This window comes from Microcaecilia unicolor, chromosome 9 (assembly GCF_901765095.1).
Source record: "Microcaecilia unicolor chromosome 9, aMicUni1.1, whole genome shotgun sequence".
NCBI lineage: Eukaryota > Metazoa > Chordata > Amphibia > Gymnophiona > Siphonopidae > Microcaecilia > Microcaecilia unicolor.
Genome location: NC_044039.1, coordinates 104,254,082 through 104,278,352, shown reverse-complemented (window position 1 = coordinate 104,278,352; position 24,271 = coordinate 104,254,082). Strand labels below are relative to the sequence as shown.

Sequence of the window (24,271 nt, the reverse complement as noted above, 5' to 3'; positions counted from 1 at the left end):
TACTAAGGAAATTTAACTTCAAACTGCACATAGTTAGCTCTGGGCTTCATAGCCTTCACATCAGATTGCTTTTGAAGATAGATCACATCTCTCTTGTTCATGGTCATCAAGGTTAAGTAGGTAATTTTGAACATTGTGTTTATCCTAAACCACACACAGCATAGCATAGGAGCCAACTTTTCAAAATAATTTAGAGTTCTAAGCTCAATGGAAATTACCCTTTCCTGGACACACTCAAGGATTTTTTGCGCAATATTGGAGGTGCTCAAAAACCAACAGAGCAGGCTCCTATGCAACAGGATTGAAGAGAAGTATTGCTTTGGGGAAAGCATTTATGTCACCTTGGAAGCATAGCCTTAGAATTCATCCTTTAAAGATATGTTCTTTCCCATCTTATACTCATGGGGTAATTCTACACAACTTTCAATGCACAATACTGGCCTACCATTTAATGCATTTGCTGTGCAAAATTCTGCATGGGAGCCAGGAAATAACAGTAGCAATAGCTGCATGGCCATATGCAAACATCAGCAGCTTTAATATCTGAACACATGAGTCTCAAACTGAAAAGTAGCAAACAACTGGCAGTATGTGCCTGTGTAGCCAAAAGAGTGAGCCAATGCCAAGCAGCACCTGTGGGCACAGCTTGAACCACATACCTGTTTCCAAGGCTTGATGATTGCTTAGGAACCGAATAGCTGCAGCTGCACTTTAATGTTAAGAAGCCAGCTGGAGACTTAAATCAGAGCAGGCTGATTAAGTCTCCTGTTAGCTCAACACCAAGGTGCAGTTGCTTACATGCTGTCTGGAGAACAGTTAAAAAAAAAAAAAAAGAAAGAAAGGTAAAAGGTGGCAGAGAGAGGGGAAGGACAAGAGCCAAAGGAGAAGTCTACCACTGCAAAATGGGGTGGGGTGGGGGGGGGGGGGGGGGGGTCAGGGGTGCATATTGAAATCTGGGATTGGGGATTTTGAGTTTGGAATGGGAAGGAGGGGGAGATAAGAGAATCTTTCCAAGGAAAGAAGAGTTAAGTGGTGATTTCAATTACCCCGATATGACTGGGTAAATGTAACATCGGGGCACGCTAGGGAGGTAAAATTCCTTGATGAAATCAAGGACAGCTTTATGGAGCAGCTGGTACAGGATACGACGAGAGAAGGAAAAAATTCTAGACCTAGTCCTTAGTGGAGCGCATGATCTGGTGCGGGAGGTAATGGTACTGGGGCCGCTTGATAACAGTGATCATAATATGATCGGATTTGATATTAGCTTTGAAGTATACAAAGGAAATCAAATACGTTAGCGTATAATTTTAAAAATGGAGACTATGATAAAATGAGAACGGTGAAAAAAAAAAAAAAAGGAGCGACTGCGAGGGTCAAAAATTTACATCAGGCGTTCAAAAACACCATCCTGGAAAGCCAGGCCAAATATATTCTGCGTATTAAAAAAAAAAAAAAAAAAAAGGAGGACGGAAGACCAAACGACAGCCGGAGTGGTTAAAAAGTGAGGTGAAGGAAGCTATTAGAGCTAAAAGAAAATCCTTCAGAAAAAAGAAGGAACAGACTGAAAATAATAAGAAACAGCATAAGGAATGTCAAGTCAAATGCAAAGCGCTGATAAGGAAGGCTAAGAGGAACTTCGAAAAAAATATTGCATTGGAGGCAAAAACACATAGTAATATTTTTTTTTAGGTATATTAAAAGCAGGAAGCCAGCAAAAGAATCGGTTGGACCGCTAGATGACCGAGGAGTAAAAGGGGCGATCAGGGAAGACAAAGCCGTAGTGGAGAGATTAAATGCTTTGCTTCGGTCTTCACTGAGGAAGACTTGGGTGGGATATCGGTGCCGGAAATGGTATTCGAAGCTGACGAGTCGGAGAAACTTAATTCTCTGCAAACCTGGAGGATGTAATGGGGAAGTTCTACAAACTGAAGAGTAGCAAATCTCCTGGACCAGGTGGTATTCATCCCAGAGTACTGATAGAACTGAAAAATGAGCTTGCAGAGCTATTGTTAGAAATATGTAATTTATCCTAAAAAATCAAGTGTGGTACCGGAAGATTGGAGGACGATTTTTAAAAAAGGCTCCAGAGGAGATCCGGGAAATTATAGACCGGGGAGTCTGATGTCGGTCCCGGGCAAAATGGTAGAGACTATTAAGAACAAAATTACAGAGCATATTCAAAAGCATGGATTCATGAGACAAAGTCAACATGGATTTAGTGAAGGGAAATCTTGCCTTACCAATCTACTACGTTTCTTTGAAGGGGTGAACAAACATGTGGATAAAGATGAGCCGGTTGATATTGTGTATCTGGATTTTCAGAAGGCGTTTGACAAAGTACCTCATGAAAGACTCCAGAGAAAATTGGAAAGTCATGGGATAGGAGGTAGTGTTCTATTGTGGATTAAAAACTGGTTAAAAGACAGAAAACAGAGAGTAGGGTTAAATGGTCAGTATTCTCAATGGAGAAGGGTAGTTAGTGGTCAGTATTCTCAATGGAGAAGGGTAGTTAGTGGGGTTCACCAGGGTTCTGTATGCGAACCGCTGCTTTTTAACATATTTATAAATGACCTAGAGATGGGATTAACTAGGGTAAAATTATGTATCATACCTGATAATTTTCTTTCCATTAATCATAGCTGATCAATCCATAGACTGGTGGGATGTACCGAAGCAGTACTCACCCAGGGCGGGACATTGAAATCCCTGACCTCAACACTGAAGCTCCAAACCGGGCCTCCGCCCGTGCCGCCACAGTCAAGCGGTAATGCTTGGAGAATGTATGGGCCGATGCCCAAGTTGCCGCCTTGCATATTTCTTCCAAGGAGACGGACCCGGCCTCTGCCATCGAGGCCGCCTGAGCTCTAGTGGAGTGAGCCTTCAGCTGGATAGGCGGCACCTTCCCTGCGGCCACATAAGCCGCTGCAATGGCTTCCTTGACCCATCTTGCCACTGTAGGCTTAGCAGCCTGCAGACCCTTACGAGGACCTGCAAACAGGACAAACAGATGATCCGATTTCCGGAAATCATTGGTCACTTCCAAGTATCTGATGATGACTCGTCTCACATCCAGATATTTAAGAGCAGAGTATTCCTCTGGGTAGTCCTCCCTACGAAAGGAAGGGAGACAGAGCTGCTGATTCACATGGAAGCGAGAAACAATCTTGGGCAGGAAGGAAGGCACTGTGCGAATAGTCACTCCTGCCTCAGTGAACTGCAGAAAAGGCTCTCGACATGAGAGTGCCTGGAGCTCGGAAACTCTTCTGGCTGAAGTGATAGCCACCAAAAAGACTGCTTTCAACGTCAGGTCTTTCAGAGATGCCCTCGACAAGGGTTCAAAAGGCGGCTTCTGTAATGCTCTTAGCACCAGGTTGAGATTCCACGCAGGCACCACTGAGTGCAGAGGAGGGCGCAGGTGATTAACTCCCTTGAGAAAACACACCACATCTGGCTGCGAAGCCAGGGAAGCACCCTTCAGGCGGCCCCTGAAGCAAGCCAGGGCCGCTACCTGGACTTTAAGGGAACTGAGCGACAGGCCTTTCTCCAGACCTTCTTGCAGGAATGCCAGCACTGAAGAAATTGGAGCAGTGAATGGAGAAAAAGAGCCTGCTTCACACCACGCTGCAAAGGTACACCAAACCCTGGCGTAAGCAGTAGAAGTAGAGCGCTTCCTCGCTCTCAGCATAGTGGCAATGACCTTGGCTGAGAAGCCCTTCTTCCTCAGACGCTGCCGCTCAATAGCCAGGCCGTAAGACCAAAGGGGGAGGGATCCTCCATCACCACGGGACCCTGATGTAACAGACCCTGCTCCACTGGCAGCCGCAGAGGATCGTCGACTGAGAGCCTGATCAAGTCTGCATACCAGGGACGTCTGGGCCAATTCGGACTCACCAGGATTATCCGGCCCGGATGTTTTGCCACCCTGTCTAGCACCCTGCCCAACATGGGCCAGGGCGGGAACACAGAGAAGCTCTTGTGTCGGCCACTGTTGGAGAAGAGCATCTACTCCCAGGGATCGAGGGTCCCGTCCTCTGCTGAAAAAGCGCGGCACTTGGCAATTGGCCGATGACGCCATCAGATCTAGGCTCGGCTGGCCCCAGCGCTTCGTGATGCCCAAGAACGCCTGAGCAGATAGCTGCCACTCTCCGGGCTCCAAGGTATGGCGACTGAGAAAGTCCGCCTTGACATTCATGACTCCGGCAATGTGGGCCGCTGACAGCTGTTCCAGGTTCGCTTCCGCCCACTGGCATAGAATCATGGCCTCCTTGGCTAGAGGGGTGCTCTTGGTACCTCCCTGGCGGTTGACATAGGCCACAGCCGTGGCATTGTCCGACAGGACCCGTACTGGCTTCAACGCCAGTACCGGGATGAACTCCAAAAGCGCCAACCGAATGGCTCTGAGTTCCAGGAGGTTGATAGACCACTTTGCCTCTGCAGGAGACCAGAGCCCCTGCGCTGTCCTTCCCAAGCAGTGGGCTCCCCAGCCCGACAAAGAGGCGTCCGTCGTGACGACAATCCACTCCGGGGTCACCAGAGGCATTCCTGCAGACAACTTGTCTGTCTGCGTCCACCAGCTCAGCGCCTTGCGCACTGCTGGGTCCAAGGGAAGGCGCACAGCATAATCCTCCGACATCGGGGTCCAGCGCTGCAGCAAAGAGTGTTGTAGTGGTCTCATATGAGCCCTGGCCCAGGGCACTACTTCCATCGTGGCTGTCATAGAGCCCAACAGCTGCACATAGTCCCAAGCCCGAAGAGGAGAGGCTACTAGGAACTGGTCCACCTGAGCCTGAAGCTTGACAATCCGATTGTCTGGCAGGAACACTCTGCCCACTTGGGTGTCGAATCGAACTCCCAGATACTCCAGGGACTGAGTTGGGCGCAGCTGGCTTTTCTCCCAGTTGATGATCCACCCCAGGGAGCTCAAAAGAGCAACCACCCGGTTCACAGCTTTGCCGCACTCTGCATAAGAGGGGGCTCGGATCAACCAGTCGTCCAGATAAGGATGGACTTGTACTCCTTCCTTCCTTCCTCAGGAAGGCCGCGATGACCACCATTACTTTGGAGAAGGTCCGCGGAGCAGTAGCCAACCCGAACGGGAGGGCTCTGAACTGGAAGTGTCGGCCCAGTACTGCAAAACGCAGAAAGCGTTGATGAGGAGGCCAGATGGGAATATGCAAGTACGCTTCCTTGATGTCCAAGGATGCCAGGAACTCTCCTGCCTTCACTGCCGCTATAACAGAGCGGAGGGTCTCCATGCGAAAGTGCCGAACTTTCAAGGCCCGATTGACCCCTTTGAGGTCGAGGATAGGCCGGACAGAACCTCCTTTCTTTGGTACCACAAAGTAAATGGAGTAACGTCCCTTGCCAAGCTGATTTTCTGGCACCGGAACGACCGCACCCAGGCGGATCAGATTGTCCAAGGTCTGCTGCACTGCCACAGCTTTGACCAGAGACTTGCAGGGAGAGAGTACAAACCCGTCTTTTAAGGGTCGGCAGAACTCTAGCTTGTAGCCGTCTCTGATGACTTCTAGCACCCAAGCGTCTGAAGTTACTCTGGTCCACTCGTCCAGAAACAAGGACAGGCGTCCTCCAATCTGCACTGGGCCATGGACCAAGACCCCGTCATTGGGTACGAGACCCTGGGGGAGGACCGGAGGGCGTACCTCCGGGACGGCGGTCTCTGCGAAAGGAATGCTGCTTGGGGGAGAAGTTCCTTTTGAAGGAAGAGAGGGCAGAGGAGCCCGACTTGCCCGGGCGGTACCGACGGGCTTCCTGAAACCGTCCTCTGGAGATACCTGGGCGAGCACTGGCCCGAGCCCTGACCTCTGGTAACCTCTTGCCCTTAGACGTGCCGAGATCGGTCACGATTTTGTCCAGCTCGACCCCAAAGAGCAGCTTGCCTTTAAAAGGCAACTTAGCCAGGCGGGACTTAGAGGCGTGGTCCGCAGACCAATGTTTCAGCCAAAGCCAGCGCCGCGCAGAGACTGTCTGAGCCATGCCTTTAGCCGAGGCTCTCAAGACATCATACAGTAAGTCTGCCAAATAAGCCAAGCCCGATTCCAGGGCCGGCCAGTCAGCCCTCAAGGAAGGATCCGAGGGGGAAGCCCGCTGCACAATCGTCAGGCACGCCCTGGCCACGTAGGAGCCACAAACTGAGGCCTGCAAACTTAAGGCAGCCGCCTCGAAGGACGACCTTAAGGCCGCCTCCAATCTTCTGTCTTGGGCGTCCTTTAGGGCCGTGCCACCTTCCACCGGCAACGCCGTTTTCTTAGTCACCGCAGTGATTAAAGAATCCACGGTAGACCAAAGAAAGGCCTCACGTTCACCTTCAGGCAAAGGATAGAGGTGGGACATAGCCCTAGCCACTTTAAGGCTCGCTTCTGGGACATCCCATTGAGCCGAAATTAAGGTGTGCATGGCATCATGCACGTGGAAGGTTCTAGGCGGGCGCTTCGTCCCCAGCATAATGGCGGAGCCAACAGGGGCTGAGGGAGAGACGTCCTCCGGAGAGGAAATCTTTAAAATGCTCATGGCCTGCATTAACAGGTTGGGCAAATCCTCTGAGCGAAAGATGCGTGCTGCAGAGGGGTCATCCGCTCCATCCGAGCGGGAATCCGTCTCCTCCAAGGAATCCCCAAAGGACCGTTGGGAGAACTCAGATACGCTGCCCTCATCTACATCAGAGGAAACAGTGTCCTCTAAGGCCTGGGAATCCACCCGAAGACGTTTACTTCCGGGGGCCTCAACCCCTTTATCGGATAAAGGAGAAGGGGCAGCGTTCTGCATAAGGAAGGCCTGATGCAGCAGCAAAATAAACTCGGGGGAGAAACTCCCCAGACTGTGCCCCTCAGCAGTCTGGGCCACAGCCCCAGACGCACTCTCAACCGGCGCTCGCAAGAGCGGGGGAGAAACATGCTGCGCATCCAAGATGGCGTCCGGCGCGACACTCCGCGAAGGAGCCGCACGGGAAGAACGGCGCTTAACTTTAGCCGCTTTTTTGCCGTCGCCCAAATCAAGGGCGTCCATGGCATGAACGTCTCCCGGCTCAAGGGCGGCCCAAGAAGAAGCCGTCCGAGCAGAGTGGCCGGCCAAGATGGCGGAGGCGAGGAGCGGGGGATGGGCGTTTATGGCGGGGAAAAACCGCCGCACCGGAGGAAAACCCGGGACACTGACCGGCCTCCGAACTGACACCCAACAAGGGCGAATCAGACTTTAATATCCCCACATCCCCGCTAGTAGCGCACACGCGGTCCAGGGTGCGATTCTTCGCGCCCTCGCCCTCCGACGCCATAGGCCACGTGGAGATCAATCGGGGAACCCCCTGCCCGCTATAAAAAAGGTAAAAATTACCTGCTTCACGCTCAGAGCTGTAACGACCTGGTGTCCCAGTGAATAGCTGCAATAAACGTTTAAATAAACGTCGAAATAAACGCCTTTAAGGACGTCCAAAATTTTTTTTTTTTTTTTTTAACGGCGCCAGCGGGAGGGGGGAGAAAAGGAGGGACCTGGCGCCACCAGGTTTGCACTTGCTCAAGAAGAGCCCTCAACCCCAGGCACTCAACAAAACCTAAAAATTAGGCTTGGAGGCCTAGCCAGAGCTGCTGCTGTGTGTGACCACCACCTGCTGAGATAGAGAACATACTGAGGAGTTTCCGGCAGCACATGACCACATATAGGGAGGCAAAAGTTTGCTCTCTATCTCCACCTGCTGGTAGATGGACACAACCCACCAGTCTATGGATTGATCAGCATGATGATATGGAATGAGGTAATTAAATTTGCTGATGACACAAAGTTATTCAAAATCGTTAAATCGTGGGATTGTGAAAAATTACAAAAGGACCATACGAGACTGGGCATCTAAATGGCAGATGACGTTTAATGTGAGCAAGTGCGAAGTGATGCATGTGAGAAAAGAGGAACCCGAATTATAGCTACGTCATGCAAGGTTTCACATTAGGAGTCACGGACCAAGAAAGGGATCTAGGTGTCGTCGTTGATGATAAGTTGAAACCTTCTGCTCAGTGTGCTGCTGTGGCTAAGAAACCAAATAGAATGTTAGGTATTATTAGGAAAGGAATGGAAAATAAAAATGAGGATGTTATAAGGCCTTTGTATCGCTCCATGGTGCGACCGCACCTCAAATATTGTGTTCAATTCTGGTCGCTGCATCTCAAGAAAGATATAGTGGAATTAGAAAAGGTACAGAGAAGGGCGACAAAAATGATAAAGGGGATGGGACGACTTCCCTGTGAGGAAAGGCTAAAGCGGCTAAGTCTCTTCAGTTTGGAGAAAAGGCGGCTGAGGGGAGATATGATAGAGGTCTATAAAATAATGAGTGGAGTTGAATGGGTAGACGTGAAGCGTCTGTTTACGCTTTCCAAAATTACAAGAACTAGGGGGCATGCGATGAAGCTACAATGTAGTAAATTTAAAATGAATCTGAGAAAATGTTTCTTCACTCAACGTGTAATTAAACTCTGGAATTCACTGCCAGAGAATGTGGTAAAGGCGGTTAGCTTAGCGGAGTTTAAAAAAGGTTTGGACGGCTACCTAAGGGAAAAGTCCACAGACCGTTATTAAATGGACTTGGGGAAAATCCATTATTTCTGGGATAAGCAGTATAAAATGTTTTGTACTTTTTTGTGATCTTGCCAGATATTTGTGACCTGGATTGGGCACTGTTGGAAACAGGATGCTGGGCTTGATGGACCTTTGGTTTTTCCCAGTATGGCAATACTTATGTACTTATGAGTGGTGGACTGAGGAAGGAGGTGGTCAGGATTTATGAATGATTTTCTGTTTTTCTATACCGCATCTTAAATGAATCATTACTCAAAGGCAGCAATCATTTGCACACCTTAACAACATAAAGCCTGAAGAATTTAGCAGTATTCTAAAATACTGTGCAAGAATTTTTGATTTTGTTGTGCAGAATTCCTATTGGAGTAAACCAATAGTAGTAGATCTTCAAAAAAACAAAAGTTCAAATCAAATAAGGACAAGAAAATAGAAACAGTTTGAGAAGGATAAAAATCTTCCTACATACCATCCTTTTAGCTCTGGACACTTCTTTTCTAATGTCCTCCACCAGAAATCCATAAATGCCTTCATCTTCCTCACCCCTCTGCCAAATTCCACTTGACATCAGCTATAAGAAATTTTTAATTTCTTATTAATATTGCTCTGGTTATATAGTAACATACTAATATTGCTCTGGTTGAAAACATTTACATAATGCATTCTGAAAAATAAAGATGGTGAAAAATTAGTCTTACCAGTTAATTTCCTTTCCTTGAATCCAGCTAGATCAGTCCATACCAGTAGGTTATATCCCTCAGCCAGCATTTGGAGGTAGAGAGTTTCCACCAACATTATCAGCATAAGATGTGCAGCCTGGAGCTAGTCTGTATACTTTATTAGAGTTAAGAATAAAGCCAGGAAATTCTACTGAAGACTCAATGGAAGTCTTCTGGGGAGGAATGTTGGACTGGTCTAGGAAAGGAAATTAACAGGCAAGAGTAAATTTCACCTTCCTTTTCTTCCAGCTAGACCAGTCCATATCAGTGGGATGCAATGAGTCATGGATGTGATTACCACCTCTCTCTGTTGTACAACCAATGCAGTTTACGTTTATTATATGCAAGTATTGTCTGTCCCTAGCGGGCTCACAATTTAAGTTTTTGGACCTTGGGCAATGGAGAGTTAATGACTAGCCCAGAGTCACAAGGAGCTGCACTGGGAATCAAACCCAGTTTCCCAGGTTCTCAATCTACTGCACTAATTAGGCTACTCCTGTACTCCAGAGCTCTATCCCTCAGGGAAGGAGGAAGATGAGGCTTCCTGCAAAATTGCCATACCAAAGTGTTACGTTCCTCACCTGGTTCCAGGCCTGCGCGGCCGATTCGCAGCGAGGTGCGGTCCCAGCTGAGCTAGCCGGCTATTTTGGATGTGGTTTCTCCAGGATGGGTCTGTTTCTGTTTCTGGCAGCAGTCATCTTGGTTGGATCAAGGACAGCAGCCATCTTGGCTAGCTCAGGAGGGGGCAGCCATCTTGGAGTAACGAGGTCAGGAAGGAAGCCCATATTTGGACGCAGGCACCTCTGCTGATGGGGCAGCCATCTTGAATCAGCTGCACATGCTTGAGCCTAATTCCTCCACTACTTAAGGCCCTGCCTTCAGTCCTTCGTTGCTTCGGCCTCAATTGTGTTTGAGGTCCACACCGGTGCTCCTTGCTTTCAGTTCCAGTGTTCCAGACCTCGGCTTGTTTCCCGGACCTCGCTTGTGTTGCTGCCTGCCTTGACCTTGGACTGTTTTTGACTACTCTTTGCCCTACAGATTTACCTGGCTTTTGGACTGTGTCTGCCTGCCTGTCTGGTCAGTGGTCGTGCAACCCCGCCTGTTCCAGAAGTCCTGGTGGCTGCCCAAACCTGGGGGCTCAACTCCCAGGGAACGGCGGTCGCTCCCCAGGTGAAGCTAGGGGTTGTCTGGCTGCCTGACCGAGTGCGGTGTCACTCCATCCTAGCTGTGCTCAGTCGGGGCACAAGGGCTCACATTTCTGCAGTCATAACACAAAGGCACTATTGCCTCTAAGCCAGATATCAACTGTCCAATACCTAAGCTAGAGCCATCTTCTTGCCAAGTGTGAAGAATTGGATGATGTGGCTGTGCACTGGAGTCAACTAGTGTGGATGAAAGCCACAGCTAGATGGTGTAGCAGAATATGGCTGTTTGCATATGGCTGGATATGCAGCAGAAAATGGCTGGACAGAAACTCCAATTATTTGGAATGTGAGGACAGCGCCAGGCTGACTTTTACGGTCTGTCCCCTGCAAGCGACAAGATGGATTCGGATAGGCTGGAATGAGATTTGACAGCAACTCCAGTAGTTGGACCATAAGGACAGAGCTGCACGGACTTCTACAGTATGTCCCAGAAACACCAAAGAAACAACGTGATTAAATATATAATATCACTACAATATCATTATCTTAGATTGATAATGTGACTGTTGGGCAGACTGGATGGACTGTTCAGGTGTTTACAGTGCGTATTTCCTAGTAAAAAAAGATGCCGGTACTCAAATGCTAGGCCACTCTTCAGGAGTGGGGTAATCACTGAGGGACCCATCCCACAATAGCCAAGCCCCCTGCAACCGGTCACAGAACGTATGACAAGGCAGGATTGGTGTGTAGAGCCTCAGCTCTTTCATTAAAACTTGGGGGCCATGGGTCAATTTTAGCAGACAACAGAAAAGGTGCCGGTACTCAGTACCCCCAAGTACCCCCTCAAAAAAAGCCCTGGGTGTTTATCTGATAGTTAACTTTCTAGAAGCCAATGGGTTACAGAACTCGAGGCAACATGGCTTTACCAAAGGAAAATCCTGCCAAACTAATCTTATTGAGTTCTTTGACTGGGTGACCAAAGAACTGGTTGAAGGACATGCGCTAGATGTAATCTACTTGGATTTCAGCAAAGCCTTTGATACGGTCCCACACAGAAGACTCGTGAATAAGCTGAAAGGGCTGAACTTAGGACCGAAAATGGTGAACTGGATAGGAAACTGGTTGACCCGACTGGTGGCAAAGGGTGGTGGTAAACTGAATCCGATCGGAGGAAAGAAAGGTGAGCACCGAAGTAGCTCTGTATATCACCAGCTGTCCAATTCAATGAAAAGGTGCAAAAGTGCAACAGAAGCATTTAGAGACACTACAGTATACAGCTAGTGGTGCCACTGATAAGAGAGTGGTGGCTGGAGCTGGTACGCAATAGTTTTGGCCAGTGTCAGTATGCAATATCATAGAGAAGAGATGCTGTAGAAAACCATCACAGCTAACCTTTAGCACTGTAGCGTAGCGTTATCTTTCCCAGCCATGCAATGAACTGCTTGTCAAAGCAAGCAATATGAGAGTGACGTAAAATATGACCCTTTTGAAATATAGCCGAGTTACACAGCTTCTAATATTATGCACAAAATAGCCTTGAACCTGACACCTTCAGGTTCAAAGCCAGCCACTTTCCAAAATTACCTATTCTTCTCAAGCAGCACCTGGAGAAAATACCAGCATGGCAACACTGAGGTTCCATGGTTACTATGGAGACCAGGAGAGATAAGGGAACAGTGCAATAGCCTCAGAAGAAAAGACTCAAGATGTAAAAATTCTCAAAGAAACATGGAGCCAATAGCACTAAGCTTGACTCTATACTAAACTCCTTTGTAAAAATGCTGAAAAATGGAAAACCTGTACTGCCAATATAAACAGAGTTCTGGTAACAAAAAGAAAAGTTTCACAAATGAAATGAGGGCAACACAAAGCTCCCTAAATGGGAAAATTAGGTGCTTACCTTGGTAATTTTCTTTCCTTTAGTCACAGCAGATGAATCCATTACGAATGGGTTGTGTCCACCTACCAGCAGGGGGAGATAGAGAACACTGAAAACCATAGTGCCTCTAGGACGGCTAGCTTCATCTGCTTCTCAGTATTTTGACGCTTCCAAAGCAGTGTTAAAGCGCAAAGTAGCATAACATGAACTTTCCTCACAGCGAACGAACGCTCCAGAACAGGAGCCATAACACAAAGGAGGGAAGAACTCAACCTCCTGTAGTAGAACAGAAATCCTTTAAACTGTTTTCCAACTTCTCCCAATGAGGGAACATGTCTGCAGGAAAAACTGAACACAAAACAGAGTCAATCAGGGAGGGATCATGGATTCATCTGCTGTGACTAAAGGAAAGAAAATTACCAAGGTAAGCACCTAATTTTCCCTTCCTTATCAGCAGCAGATGAATCCATTACGAATGGGATGTATCAAAGCAATCCCTAGATAGGACGGGAACAAGCCACACCAAGCGCAAGCACTTGTGCTCCAAAAAGCACGTCCCTCCAGGCAGCCACATCCAGCCTGTAATGACGGGCAAAAGACAGCTTAGAAGCCCAAGTAGCTGCACTACATATCTCTTGAAGAGAGAGTGCTCCCGTCTCAGCCCAAGAGAAAGAAATCACTCTTGTGGAATGTGCCTTAAAGGCGTCAGGCGGAGGCTGGCCAGATAGCAGATATGCAGAAAAAATGGCTTCCTTAAGCCAACGGGCTATAGTGGCTTTAGACGCTGGAGACCCTCTGCGAGGACCTGACAACAATACAAAAAGGTGATCAGAGGTCCTGAAAGCATTAGACATCTGCAGATACTGCAACAGAGCCCTGCGCACATCCAGAAGGTGCAGCTGCCCAAAAGATTCCGGAAACTCCTCTCTAGTAAAGGAGAGCAGATAAATAGGTTGGTTTAGGTGAAACGCTGAAACCACCTTAGGCAGGAAGGAAGGCACAGTACGTACCGTTACTTCAGACTCTCAGAATTGCAGAAATGGGACTCGACAGGACAGCGCCTGGAGCTCAGACACCCGTCTTGCCGATGTAATGGCCACCAAAAAGACTGTCTTTAGAGTCACATCCTTCTCCGAAGCTCGCCTCAGCGGTGCGAAGGGCGAACACTGAAGAGCCTTTAATACTAGCCCCAGGTTCCAAGCCGGACAAGGGGCCCGCACGGGAGGCCGGAGCACCCCTCTAAGAAACCTTGCAATGTCCGGATGCGCAGCCAGGAAGAGGCCAGCGACCTTCCCCGAAAACATGCCAAGGCTGCCACTTGAACACGCAGGGAATTATAGGCCAAGCCTTTTTGTATAACATCCTGCAAAAAGTCAAGTATCGGCGAGACAGAAGCCTGCATGGGTGTAATCGCTTTAGAAACACACCAAGTCTCAAACTGGCGCCAGATCCGAGCACAGGCAACGGAAGTGGAACGCTTGGGGGCCTGCAAGAGAGTGGCGATGACCTTGTTAGAATAGCCCTTGTCTCTCAATTGCGCCCTCTCAATAGCCATGCCGTAAGACCAAAGCGGCAGGGATCCTTCACGGTCACCGGACCCTGCGTCAACAGGTTCGGTACCAGAGGCAAAGGAAAGGGAGCCTCCACCAGCATCCACCAGAGGTCCGCATACCACAGCCGCCTGGGCCAATCCGGGGCAATGAGGATCACCACTCCTTGATGCAGCCGAATTCGCAGGAGTCGCCCTATTAAGGGCCAAGGAGGGAACACATAGAGGATTGGACCGGTGCACCATCATTGAGAGGGTCGCCCTTGAACTCCAGGCCTCGAGCAGCATAAGAACTGCAAATGGACACCCTTAAGGCTAGGCCTGAAATCTCAAAGGACCGTTTTAGCGCTGATTCCAGGCGCCGGTCCTGAGTGTCCTTCAGGGCGACACCTCCCTCTACTGGGAGGGTAGTCTTTTTTTGTCACAGCCGTGACTAAGGCATCCACTTTAGGCATCCCAAAACGGCCAAGTGCTCCTCACTCAGAGGGTAAAGATGCCCCATCACCCTGGCCACTTTCAAGGGCCCCTCTGGGTCAGCCCATTGAGCAGAAATAAGCTTTTGGATGGAGTCATGCAAAGGAAAGGCTTGAGCAGGCTTCTTAGTACTCACCATCCTCGGATTACCAGAGGAAGCCTCGCCTTGAACAGGATCATCAATAGAGAGGGCCTGTACGGCATCAGAGATAAGCGCTGGCAGCTCATTGCGGTGGAAAATCCGAAATGCAGTGGGATCATCCAGATCCAGCACCTTCCTCTGGCTCTTCAGACCACGAAGGCCTGCCAGATCCCTCAGAGTACCCACAGCCCGACCACGGGGGGGGGGGGGGGGGGGGGGGGGGGGGGGGGGGGGGGGGGGTGTGGAAGGGAGGTGCGCCACTCTCCGGTGGGAAATTTACCCGTCTATGTTTAGCGTGCATCCAACGCTCATGGGCATCCACTTCTGACATCTGCCCTGGGCCATCATCAGTCGGAGGGAGACCAGGTAGCAACGTAGTGTCAGACATCTGCGGCAGAGCTCTTTTCAGCATGAAGGCTTTATGTAAAATAAGCACAAACTCAGGGGAGAAAAACTCAGCCTGACCTCCCATCTCCAAATTAGGAGCTACTGGGAACAGAGTTCCTCTGGTAGCCTTGGCCCGAGGCGCCCCTCTGCTCACAGACTCCTTCGCAACCGCGGGGGTCGAGCCATACAGCGCTTCCAAGATGGCACCCGCTGCCAGCTCCATTGAGCAGGAAGACTCGTCGCTCGCCATGCTCGTACTGGCTCTACCGTCTATACAGCACGTTTTACAGAGCCCCGCTGCTGATCTGCGCTTGCCACAACAGGAACAGCGCTTAACTCCCACAGCAGCCATTGCCGAAAAATGGCAGAATAAAATACAAAATGGCGGCTTCGCGCCAAAATCACCCCAATCGGAATGCTGTCCGCAGGCCCTCCCCAGAGGAGCTGAGTACCACTCTTATCTCAAAGGACCGAGTCCACCAAGCTCCGGTCACGCTGCACGTCAATAAAAGCCTCAGAATAGCAGCGCATAAAAAGCGCGTGTTTTTTTTTTTTTTTTTTTTATGCTGTGAGGAAAGTTGGAGGCAAACAGCTACAGAGGTACTCCGGAGGCAGTAGAGAGTAGGAAAGGCAGAGACAGGGCGAACCTATGTGCCTTTAAAGTGAGCACCACCAGCCACAACACCCCAGCTCAACTGGCCAACCACAGGAGCCTCCCCAGGCAGAAAATTTCCAGGAGCTGAACAAGCTGCATCCTACCCTGCTGGGAAATAGAGAAATACTGAGAGGCAGATGGAGCTAGCCGTCCTAGAGGCACTATGGTTTTCAGTGTTCTCTATCTCCCCCTGCTGGTAGGTGGACACAACCCATTCGTAATGGATTCATCTGCTGCTGCTGTATTATAATTATTAATTTTTAAACAAAGCTATCAAAACCTCTACAAAGCTTCTAGGGCTCAGGCAATATTAGATCAAAGCTAAATATAGTTTTTTGTCAATTGTCTACTTAGTACTGTCAAAATAAATAATTGCTTAATGGAAGAAATTAGGGGCAGTCATCTATGACCACTGTCTCTTATCTGTTAAGAAACAGTTGTTTGAAAGCGTATACATTTCAGCATTATGCAGTGCATAATTGGATAGAAACATTTATTTGTTCAGAAAGCAACAATAAGACTAGACCTACCAATCATAAAACTGTTTGCAGAACACATTGCTCTTGCATTTTTCATACACCTTCATAAAAATATCTTAAGAAATTCTTACTAAGCAGTAATAATGAAGTGTAATGTTGTGCTCGTTGTAGGTTTTCTTTTCTCCATATTTTTCAGGGCAATCATCTTTCCGTTGACAAAACACACAAGCTGTAAACAGAAAACATTAAAAAAAAAAATAGCTTACATAAATGCAAACAGAATATACATAACAAAAATTCCTTTTCCATAGTCTTAGATGTTATTAAAACAGCACATTAGGTTAAGTATCACTTTCAAAAAGCAGCTATGAATAACCATCCTTAACAACCTGCCCTAGAAGCACCCCTCCCTTTCCCAGGACCCCTAGGTCCTCCCCCCAAGGGTATGCCTTGGAGACAGGAGTGTTGCTCACACACTCCTTGCCTCCAGTGCCATCTTGGGAAATGGTGGTGCCCGACCCCATGAAGTGCGTTCCGGGATGCACCAAGCAGGCTAATCTGCCATATAAGGGAATATTTAAGGCAGGTCTGGGGAAGTGTGTGGGTGCGTGGGGGGTCTGGAGGTATCACTGGACACCAGAGATGTTTTGCTCAGATTCTGTATCCAGACAACTGCGTTTCTGAGACTGCAATCCCTCAGCTGGGAATAGACAACCACTGGTGCCCCCCAGCAGCAACTCAGACTCCTACTTCTCACAAGAAACAACAGGAGGGGCAGAGCACGTTTTAATACAGATAAGCTTGATGGAGGAGAATGACGAATTTGGGGGAAAACGGCATCCCTGCCGCAGCCTCCTCACTTCTGGTCGCCGACGACTCGCTCTGCGGGGTTCCTAGACCCATAGGAACCCCACCGCCGTCCTTCCCAGCTAAATCCCTGCTTAATTTGCCCGAGAAAGCAGAGGAGAATGGCAGCGAATCCGAGAAAGGCACCGCCAGCGAAAACAAAATGGCACCTGCGTCCTCGCGCTCAGCCACCTCACCAGAGAACCACCCAAATCTGTCCCCTTGTTTGCGGCAGTCTGGGCAGCACACCCCCCCTCCCCCCCCCCCCCCCCGGCTGAACGGTGCTTCCCGCATTGGGAACAGCACTTAACGGCATCCGCGACCATCCCACACAATAGAGCAGAGAGGAGAAAAGTCACTCACCCCAAACGGAGACAGGATAAGAAACGGTACTCACAGCCCAGTGCAGTACTCTGATTTCCTCCTCAGAAACAATTCCCGTGCCATACAAAAATATGCTGTAAAGGCAATGCTCTTTTTTTTTTTGGTGAGGAAGTTTGAGCAGTCAAGGCAGCAGGGAATACAGTGTTCACAGGGTGAGGCAGGGACAGAACACCAGTATGCCTCCAAAGAGGGTCACTGACCACACATACCCCTGGTCTCAACGGGCAAACAGCCCAGGAGACTAAAATCCAGAAACTCAGAAGCTGAGACAGAGAATTGGTTTTAGGGCTGGTACTATGGTATAGCTCTCGATCTCCACCTGCTGGTAGACAAACACAACCCACTGGTTTCTGGATTCATCTGCTGCTGATGCAATGGAAAGAGAACATAAGCGTTGCCGTACTGGATTAGACCGAAGGTCCATCAAGTTCAGTATCCCATTTTCAACGAGTGGCCAATCCAGAACAGTAAAACAGATTTTATGCTAGTTATCCTAGAAATAAGCAGTGGATCTTAATAAAGGTTCATGGACTTTTTTCTTTCAGGAAATTATCCATACCTTTTTTAAACCCTGATAAGCTAACTGCTTTTAACACATTCTCTGGCAACAAATTCCAGAGTTTAATTACACGGTAAGTGAAGACATATTTCTCCGATTTGTTTTAAATTTACTACTTAATAGCTTCATTGCATGGCCCCTAATCATAGTATTTTTGGAAAGAGTAAACAAGCGATTCACCTCTAACCATTCCACTCAACTCAGTATTTTACAGACCTCTATCATATCTCCCCATAGCCGTCTCTTCTCTAAGCTGAAGAGCCCTAGCCACTTCAGTCTCTCTTCACAGGGAAGTCATCCCATCCCCTTTATCATTCTGTCGCCCTTCTTTGTATCTTTTATAATTCAGCTAATTCATTTTTTGAGATGCAGTGACTAGAATTGCACACAGTATTCGAGATACAGTTGTACCATGGAGAGATATAAAGGCATAATATTCTCATTTTTGTTTTCCATTCCTTCCCTAATAATTCCTAACATTCTGTTTGGTCTGAGATGATTCTGGCTTACACCTCCCGAAGATGTTCTCCCAATGGAAGAGAAGCGTGGACCAGCCTTGCATCATTGCAAAGCTTGGGAGGCATTGGGCACTCTAGCTGACCAAGAGAACTTCCTGTCCGCACAAAAGGAAGACTGGGATGCCTGAAAGCGGGACTTTTGACCACATTGCTGATGACCAGTCCAGTACTATCTGCTGTCTCAAATTCGAGCGCCCCCTGTAAAGGGATGACCAGAGGCGTTTTGCTTATCTTCTGGCAACTGCTGTGGCTTACTTTCCCCCAGTTCGTTTACAAGATCTTCTCCAAATAGCCACTTGCACCAAAAGGGCTGTTTGCACCAAAAGGGCTGTTAACTAGACGTGACTGAGGTTATATCTGTTGCCCAATGCTGAAACCAGAGTTGCTGATGTGCCATGAAAGCAAAAGACATACTGCGGCCTGTAACTCGTATCATGTCATAAATAGCATCCAAGTAGGTCAACTCCAAGTCCAGCTAAGCATTATGGTGCCCATCTTGTGTTGCAGACTGCTGGTGCCACTTCAGGCATGCTCTAGCCAATAACGAGCTGCACACTGCTGCTTGAAGGCCCAAAGAGGCCACTTCAAAGGATTGTTTCAGCTGATGTTCTAGTTTCCTATCCTGTAGGTCATTTAGGGCAATGCCCCCTTCCAACGGTAAGGTGGTCTTCTTAGTCACCACCGTGAGTCCATCCAACGGTAAGGTGGTCTTCTTAGTCACCACCGTGAGTCCACCCTGGGACACTGCAATTCCTCTCTCCCCTTCGGAACCAACAGGTAGATGCGATCCACGGCTCTTCCCTCTCCCAGCCCAGTGTCTGGTAAGACCTTTTTTGCTGTAGTCAGGTCCTGAATGTCTGGGAAGGCCTTGGGAAAGCCTTAGAAGGACCTCTAAGCTCCCTCATGATTAGCAAGGCTCCTCAATGGTAAGTACCGCATATGCCTCAAACATAAGAGTACCGACCTTCTCTTTGTGAAACAACCTCAGTACTTTCTGTTCATCCCCTTCCTGAACAGCTCCTTTAATGATGGCTCCTCTGAATAGACTGCAGCCACATCAGTTAAGGAGGGAGAAGCAGAGACAGACCTCCAGGAGCAGACAGATGAGGTTAAATGAGATCCCTTAGGAGCTGGAGGGGCAGCGGGATGAAAGCAACTCAACTATGTTTGCTTCAGTAAATAGCCCTGGTGTAAGAGCAATATAAAAACTTAGGAGAAAACAGAATTGGCTATAATGATTAGTTTCGACACCGAAAAGGCATACGATCGGGTCGAGTGGCCTTTTTTATTCACAACTTTAGATAAATATGGGTTTCAGGGATGGTTTGTGCGAGCGGTTTCTGCAGTGTACTCGTCACCCCGAGCCAGGATGTGGGTGAATGGGTCATACTCGGAAGAGTTTGCAATCCGTCGAGGGACCCGGCAGGGATGCCCATTATCACCCTTACTTTTCGCTTTATATATGGACCCTCTGATCCGTGACATCTGCACATGTTCGGCAATTAAAGGAGTTCGGTTTGAAAATCAGGAATTTAAGGTGGCGGCATTTGCCGACGATTTGCTAATAAGCATTATTAGCAAATCGTCGGCAAATGCCGCCACCTTAAATTCCTGATTTTCAAACCGAACTCCTTGGGAGACGTTAGGTTACCTTTTAGAGGTATTTAAAGAATTTGGGTCATATTCAGGTCTTAAGTTAAACTATGATAAATCTGAAGCATTAGCTCTTACTGCTGAAACCCGTAGAGCATGGCCAGGACAGTTCCCACTGTGATGGGTGGCGGAATCATTTCGTTATCTGGGTATCCTTCTACCAGCCCGGACTAAGGTGATTTATAGAATTAATATCCAGTGGCTGATGAATAAGACCAAAAAGCAACTGGACGCTTGGAGAACTTTGACACTGTCACTGTCCGGGCGCCTGTGCTTAATTCGTATGGTAATCCTCCCAAGGTGGCTGTATGTGATGCAAACGCTGCCAATGCGGTTATTGGTGAAGGATATTAGAGTGTTTTATCGTATGGTTATGAACTTTTGTTGGGTGAATAGGAAAGCTAAAGTACGTATGCAGATGTTACTGGGAGGATGGAGCCAGGGCGGGTTGGGTCTACCTAACATTAAATATTATAATTTCGCTTGTCTATTACGACATGTACGGGATTGGGTATTCTCGTCAGGTTATCATACACCCATAGAGTTAAGAGGAAATTTTTTTTAGTCCATATCAACTGATTTCTCTACTGCAGGGAGACAGATCTTTGCCACAGAGGATGAGAGGATCGGTGCTTCTGGGACCCTTACAAGAGGCCTGGAGATTTTTGGGGAAACAATTGGGTGGCGACCCGCAAGTGACAGAATTATTAACTATTCAGGAAAACCCAACATTTCAACCTGGGATCGGGAACCCAGTATTTAAACGTTGGGCATGGCAAGGTCTTACTAATTTAGGGGCGGTGGTAGATCGAACAGGCGCGATTAGACCATTGGAACAGCTGATCCCTCAAGAATCATTAAGCTGGGGAGACACTTTTGCCTATTGCCAATTGAAGCATTACGTACAATCCCTAGACAGAGCGTCTCTTACTTAAACTGGGGGGGAAGATTCAGACACTATTCAAGGAGACCTCGGAAGAGGCTCCCTCTATCTCTGGTCTCCAGAAGAAAATATGGTCTTTGACACCTGGTAAAGATATGAGGCAGCTTAGACGGAGATGGGAAGTTGATGTGGGATGTGACCTCACTTCCTGGGATATTACAGCTCATCTCAAAGGCATCTCACAAATAATTAGTGGGGCTGGATATAGAGAGTGCGCATATCAAATCATACACAGAGCATATTTCTCGCAGGTTCAGTTGTTTAGAGCGGGAGGAATTGAATCACCTACCTGTATGAAGTGTAATTTATCTGACAACACGCTATACCATGTGCTATGGGAATGTGGGGTTATAAGATGTTTTTGGAAGCGGGTGGTGGCTTTTCTTTCCCTGATTATGCCGAGTCGAGTACAAGGCACGTCACAGCAGGTGGTGTTGGACTGTCCTGGTTCATTCAGGGGGCTAAAAGCAGATGAAGTTATGCTGTGTAGAAAACTTTGTTTGCTAGCACGAAAATGTATTTTACAAAAGTGGACTGTTCCGGATAGCCCTGAATTCTGGCACTGGCGCAGCCAAGTGCACCAACTACTGACTTGGGAAGCGCAAGAGGCTAGAGGTTCTTACAAACGCAAATCTTTATTTCTTAAGATCTGGAGTCCCTATATAGCCAAACTCACGCAGTGAGGTAGAAGCCTCATCCTTAATAAATTATGATTGAAGAACTTGAGTTCACACTGCTACCCATAGAGCATGTCACAAGGAGGGTATGGGGGGGGGGGGGGGAGGACAGTTTCTGTAGAAGTTTGATGTTACTTCATCCAAATGTTTTGTTAAGGACCGCAGAGCTTTCTATTTGGTGTATGTTTATTGACACTTAAATGTTGTGAATTGTGACATCAATAAAAAAGTTAAACTATAAAACTTAGGAGAAAAAGATCCCGATGCAACTAAATGCTCTGTTGGGCAGTTGTGTGCCACACATGATCAGGCAGAAGCTGCTCCTCATTACTAGTTGACCCTGACAAAATAGGGCCCCTTCCCGCACTTTCGTGCATTAACCTTTGCACCGGCCCTGCTGGAGAGCCTGAAGTCCCTGACACATTAGGATGCTGTGCCAAATCCAAAGACGTGATGCCACCAACCATTTCCCCCACGCCCTGCAGGATTATTGGCTAGTACACACTGCCACACTCTTGACACTGGCTGGGAAAACTGCTGAACTGCCTCCACGGGAGCTACTGTTCCCAACACTGTCCCCCTAGCATTGAGTCAGAATCTCTCCCCTGCACTAAGTAGAACTTGAAGCCCTACAGGTAGCTCCGAATCAAACTTTAGTCAAGACTTATCACTACTGGCTGCTCCCCTCCCCCCCTCGTAGCTCACCGACTCCACAAGTCTTATCCCAGGACACTGGGCTAGATTATTGGTCTGACCTACTATGGCTACTCTTATGAGAAAGATGATACTCTCCCCCATGCTCTCCAGTAAACCTCTTTCCTATTTTTTTTAAAGGTTGTAGTGCTAGAAAAGGATAGCTGTACAGGAAACAGGGGAGAGAGATAAAGGGAGGGAAGAAGTATATTTGTGGGGCACCAAAGACAGGGATCTGAAGCCTTCCAAATAGACTCTGTAGACTCAAGCCACCCATAAAGCTTAACTGGGGGCCACCTGAACAACAGAACTAGAGTCTGAATAGTGTCCATCCACCTGCTGGAGATAGAAAATACTGAGGAGCTGGACTGAATTGTCAAGAGATGTGTCTCAGCTCAGTTTTCTATCCCCTATCTGGCTAGTTGATGGACACAACTATCCCACAGATTCTGGAATACTGGGAAGCTATGTAAAGGCAGAGGCCAAGAAAACAACAAGGCAGACGATCTGCAAAATCCAATGTGGAAAACAAAACCAGCAGATCAGTATAATATCCAAAAAGCTTTATTGAAGATAACGTATATGAAACAATTGCCCGACACAGGCCGTGTTTCGCCCAACAATAGGGCTGCGTCAGGGGCTAAAATGAACAACAAATATATCAAATTATAAAACAGAGAATTCAAAAAATATAATAAAATATATGCATATAAAAATGTATAAAACAATATGAATGCTAATGTACATGTAAAACAGACATGAATAAAAAAAATACATATATATAGAGAGAGAGAGAGAGAGAGAGAGAGTCTATTGAATGAACATTTAAAAATATTTTTGGAATTATAATAATTATAACATTAAAATGCACATAGATATATATAAAATATATAAAACAATATATCAATTTAAAAAATATATCAAAAATTTGTACATTATACATTAAACATGTTTTATAATTTGTTTTCCACCAAGGCAGAGGCCAATGCATGCCATGGTATGCATGAGGTTTTTGTTTTGTTTTTAAATGTCAATCCTTCTGTCAGTGCCTGAGCCAAATCACCACTCAAGCACTGACAGAAAAGTCCAGTGACATTTCAAGCAGACAATGCCCAGTAAGCTGAAGCACAGCCCGCATCTTAACACAGCCTTTTTCCAACTTGGCCCAGATGACATAAGGCAGACATGACATGGTGAAACGTTTGCACTGAATTATAAATCCAGCAAAAGTTACAGTCCACATGCCTGAAAGTGATGTTATGAAAATTATAATAAGGAGGCTCTGATAAATATACAAAATTTGGTCTGATGAATCTGTCACTGCCTTTCAACAACATAGTACACCTTTGTGGCACAGCAGTCACTCTTTAGCCATGTTCAAAGGCTACTTACTCCCCTTCATACAATGCTTTAAACATACTCACGTGGACTTTGGATTACACAAATGCCATTTTCATTCATGTTAAGTTTACTTCTAGCTGCTTAATCCAGAAATGAGAGAAAAATAAATTTCACATCTGAGAAAGAAAAGTAAATAACCAGAGATCAGTATATGTGTTCCAACTACAACAAAATTATATTATATTGCACACACACAAGCTTTTAAAAACAAAACCCTCAACACTGTTAAAACTATGCATATACATATATTTTATAGCATTTTTACTTTTTGTCTGACCAGGTCTGGTGAATTTCAGTATGGCAATCGCAAGGTCAAAGATATCCTGAATGTGAAGCTTAATCTGACTGTCCATATCAAGGTAGAAAACAAAATGCTAAGCTGAACCAGATATCAGCACCATGACAGTGGCAGATAACACATCCCTTTCCTCTTCTCACTGTGCCAAGCATCAGATCTAGTCCAGGTTCACTACCATCTGCCCTGCAACAGGTAGTAAGTACCAGCCTCCACCATACTAGTACACCACCTTGCCACTTAAGGTGGAGCTTATTTTTGAAGTTTGTAAAAATGACCGTCTTACTCCA

The 24,271-nt window shown here is 47.3% G+C and overlaps 1 protein-coding gene across 1 annotated transcript in view; it reads right to left on the bottom strand.

The window, feature by feature from the left end:
* G2E3 (G2/M-phase specific E3 ubiquitin protein ligase) overlaps positions 1–23,761 on the bottom strand; it is a 168,745-nt gene extending 144,984 nt beyond the window's left edge. Inside the window, exons 1-3 of the mRNA XM_030213686.1 lie at positions 23,710–23,761; positions 16,144–16,241; positions 9,053–9,154 (exon numbers count right to left, since the gene is read on the bottom strand). Of these exons, the coding sequence (XP_030069546.1) occupies positions 9,053–9,154; positions 16,144–16,241; positions 23,710–23,746 (237 nt within the window). The 5' untranslated portion in view covers positions 23,747–23,761. The remainder of the gene's footprint in view (positions 1–9,052; positions 9,155–16,143; positions 16,242–23,709) is intronic.
* Positions 23,762–24,271: the final 510 nt, after the last annotated feature.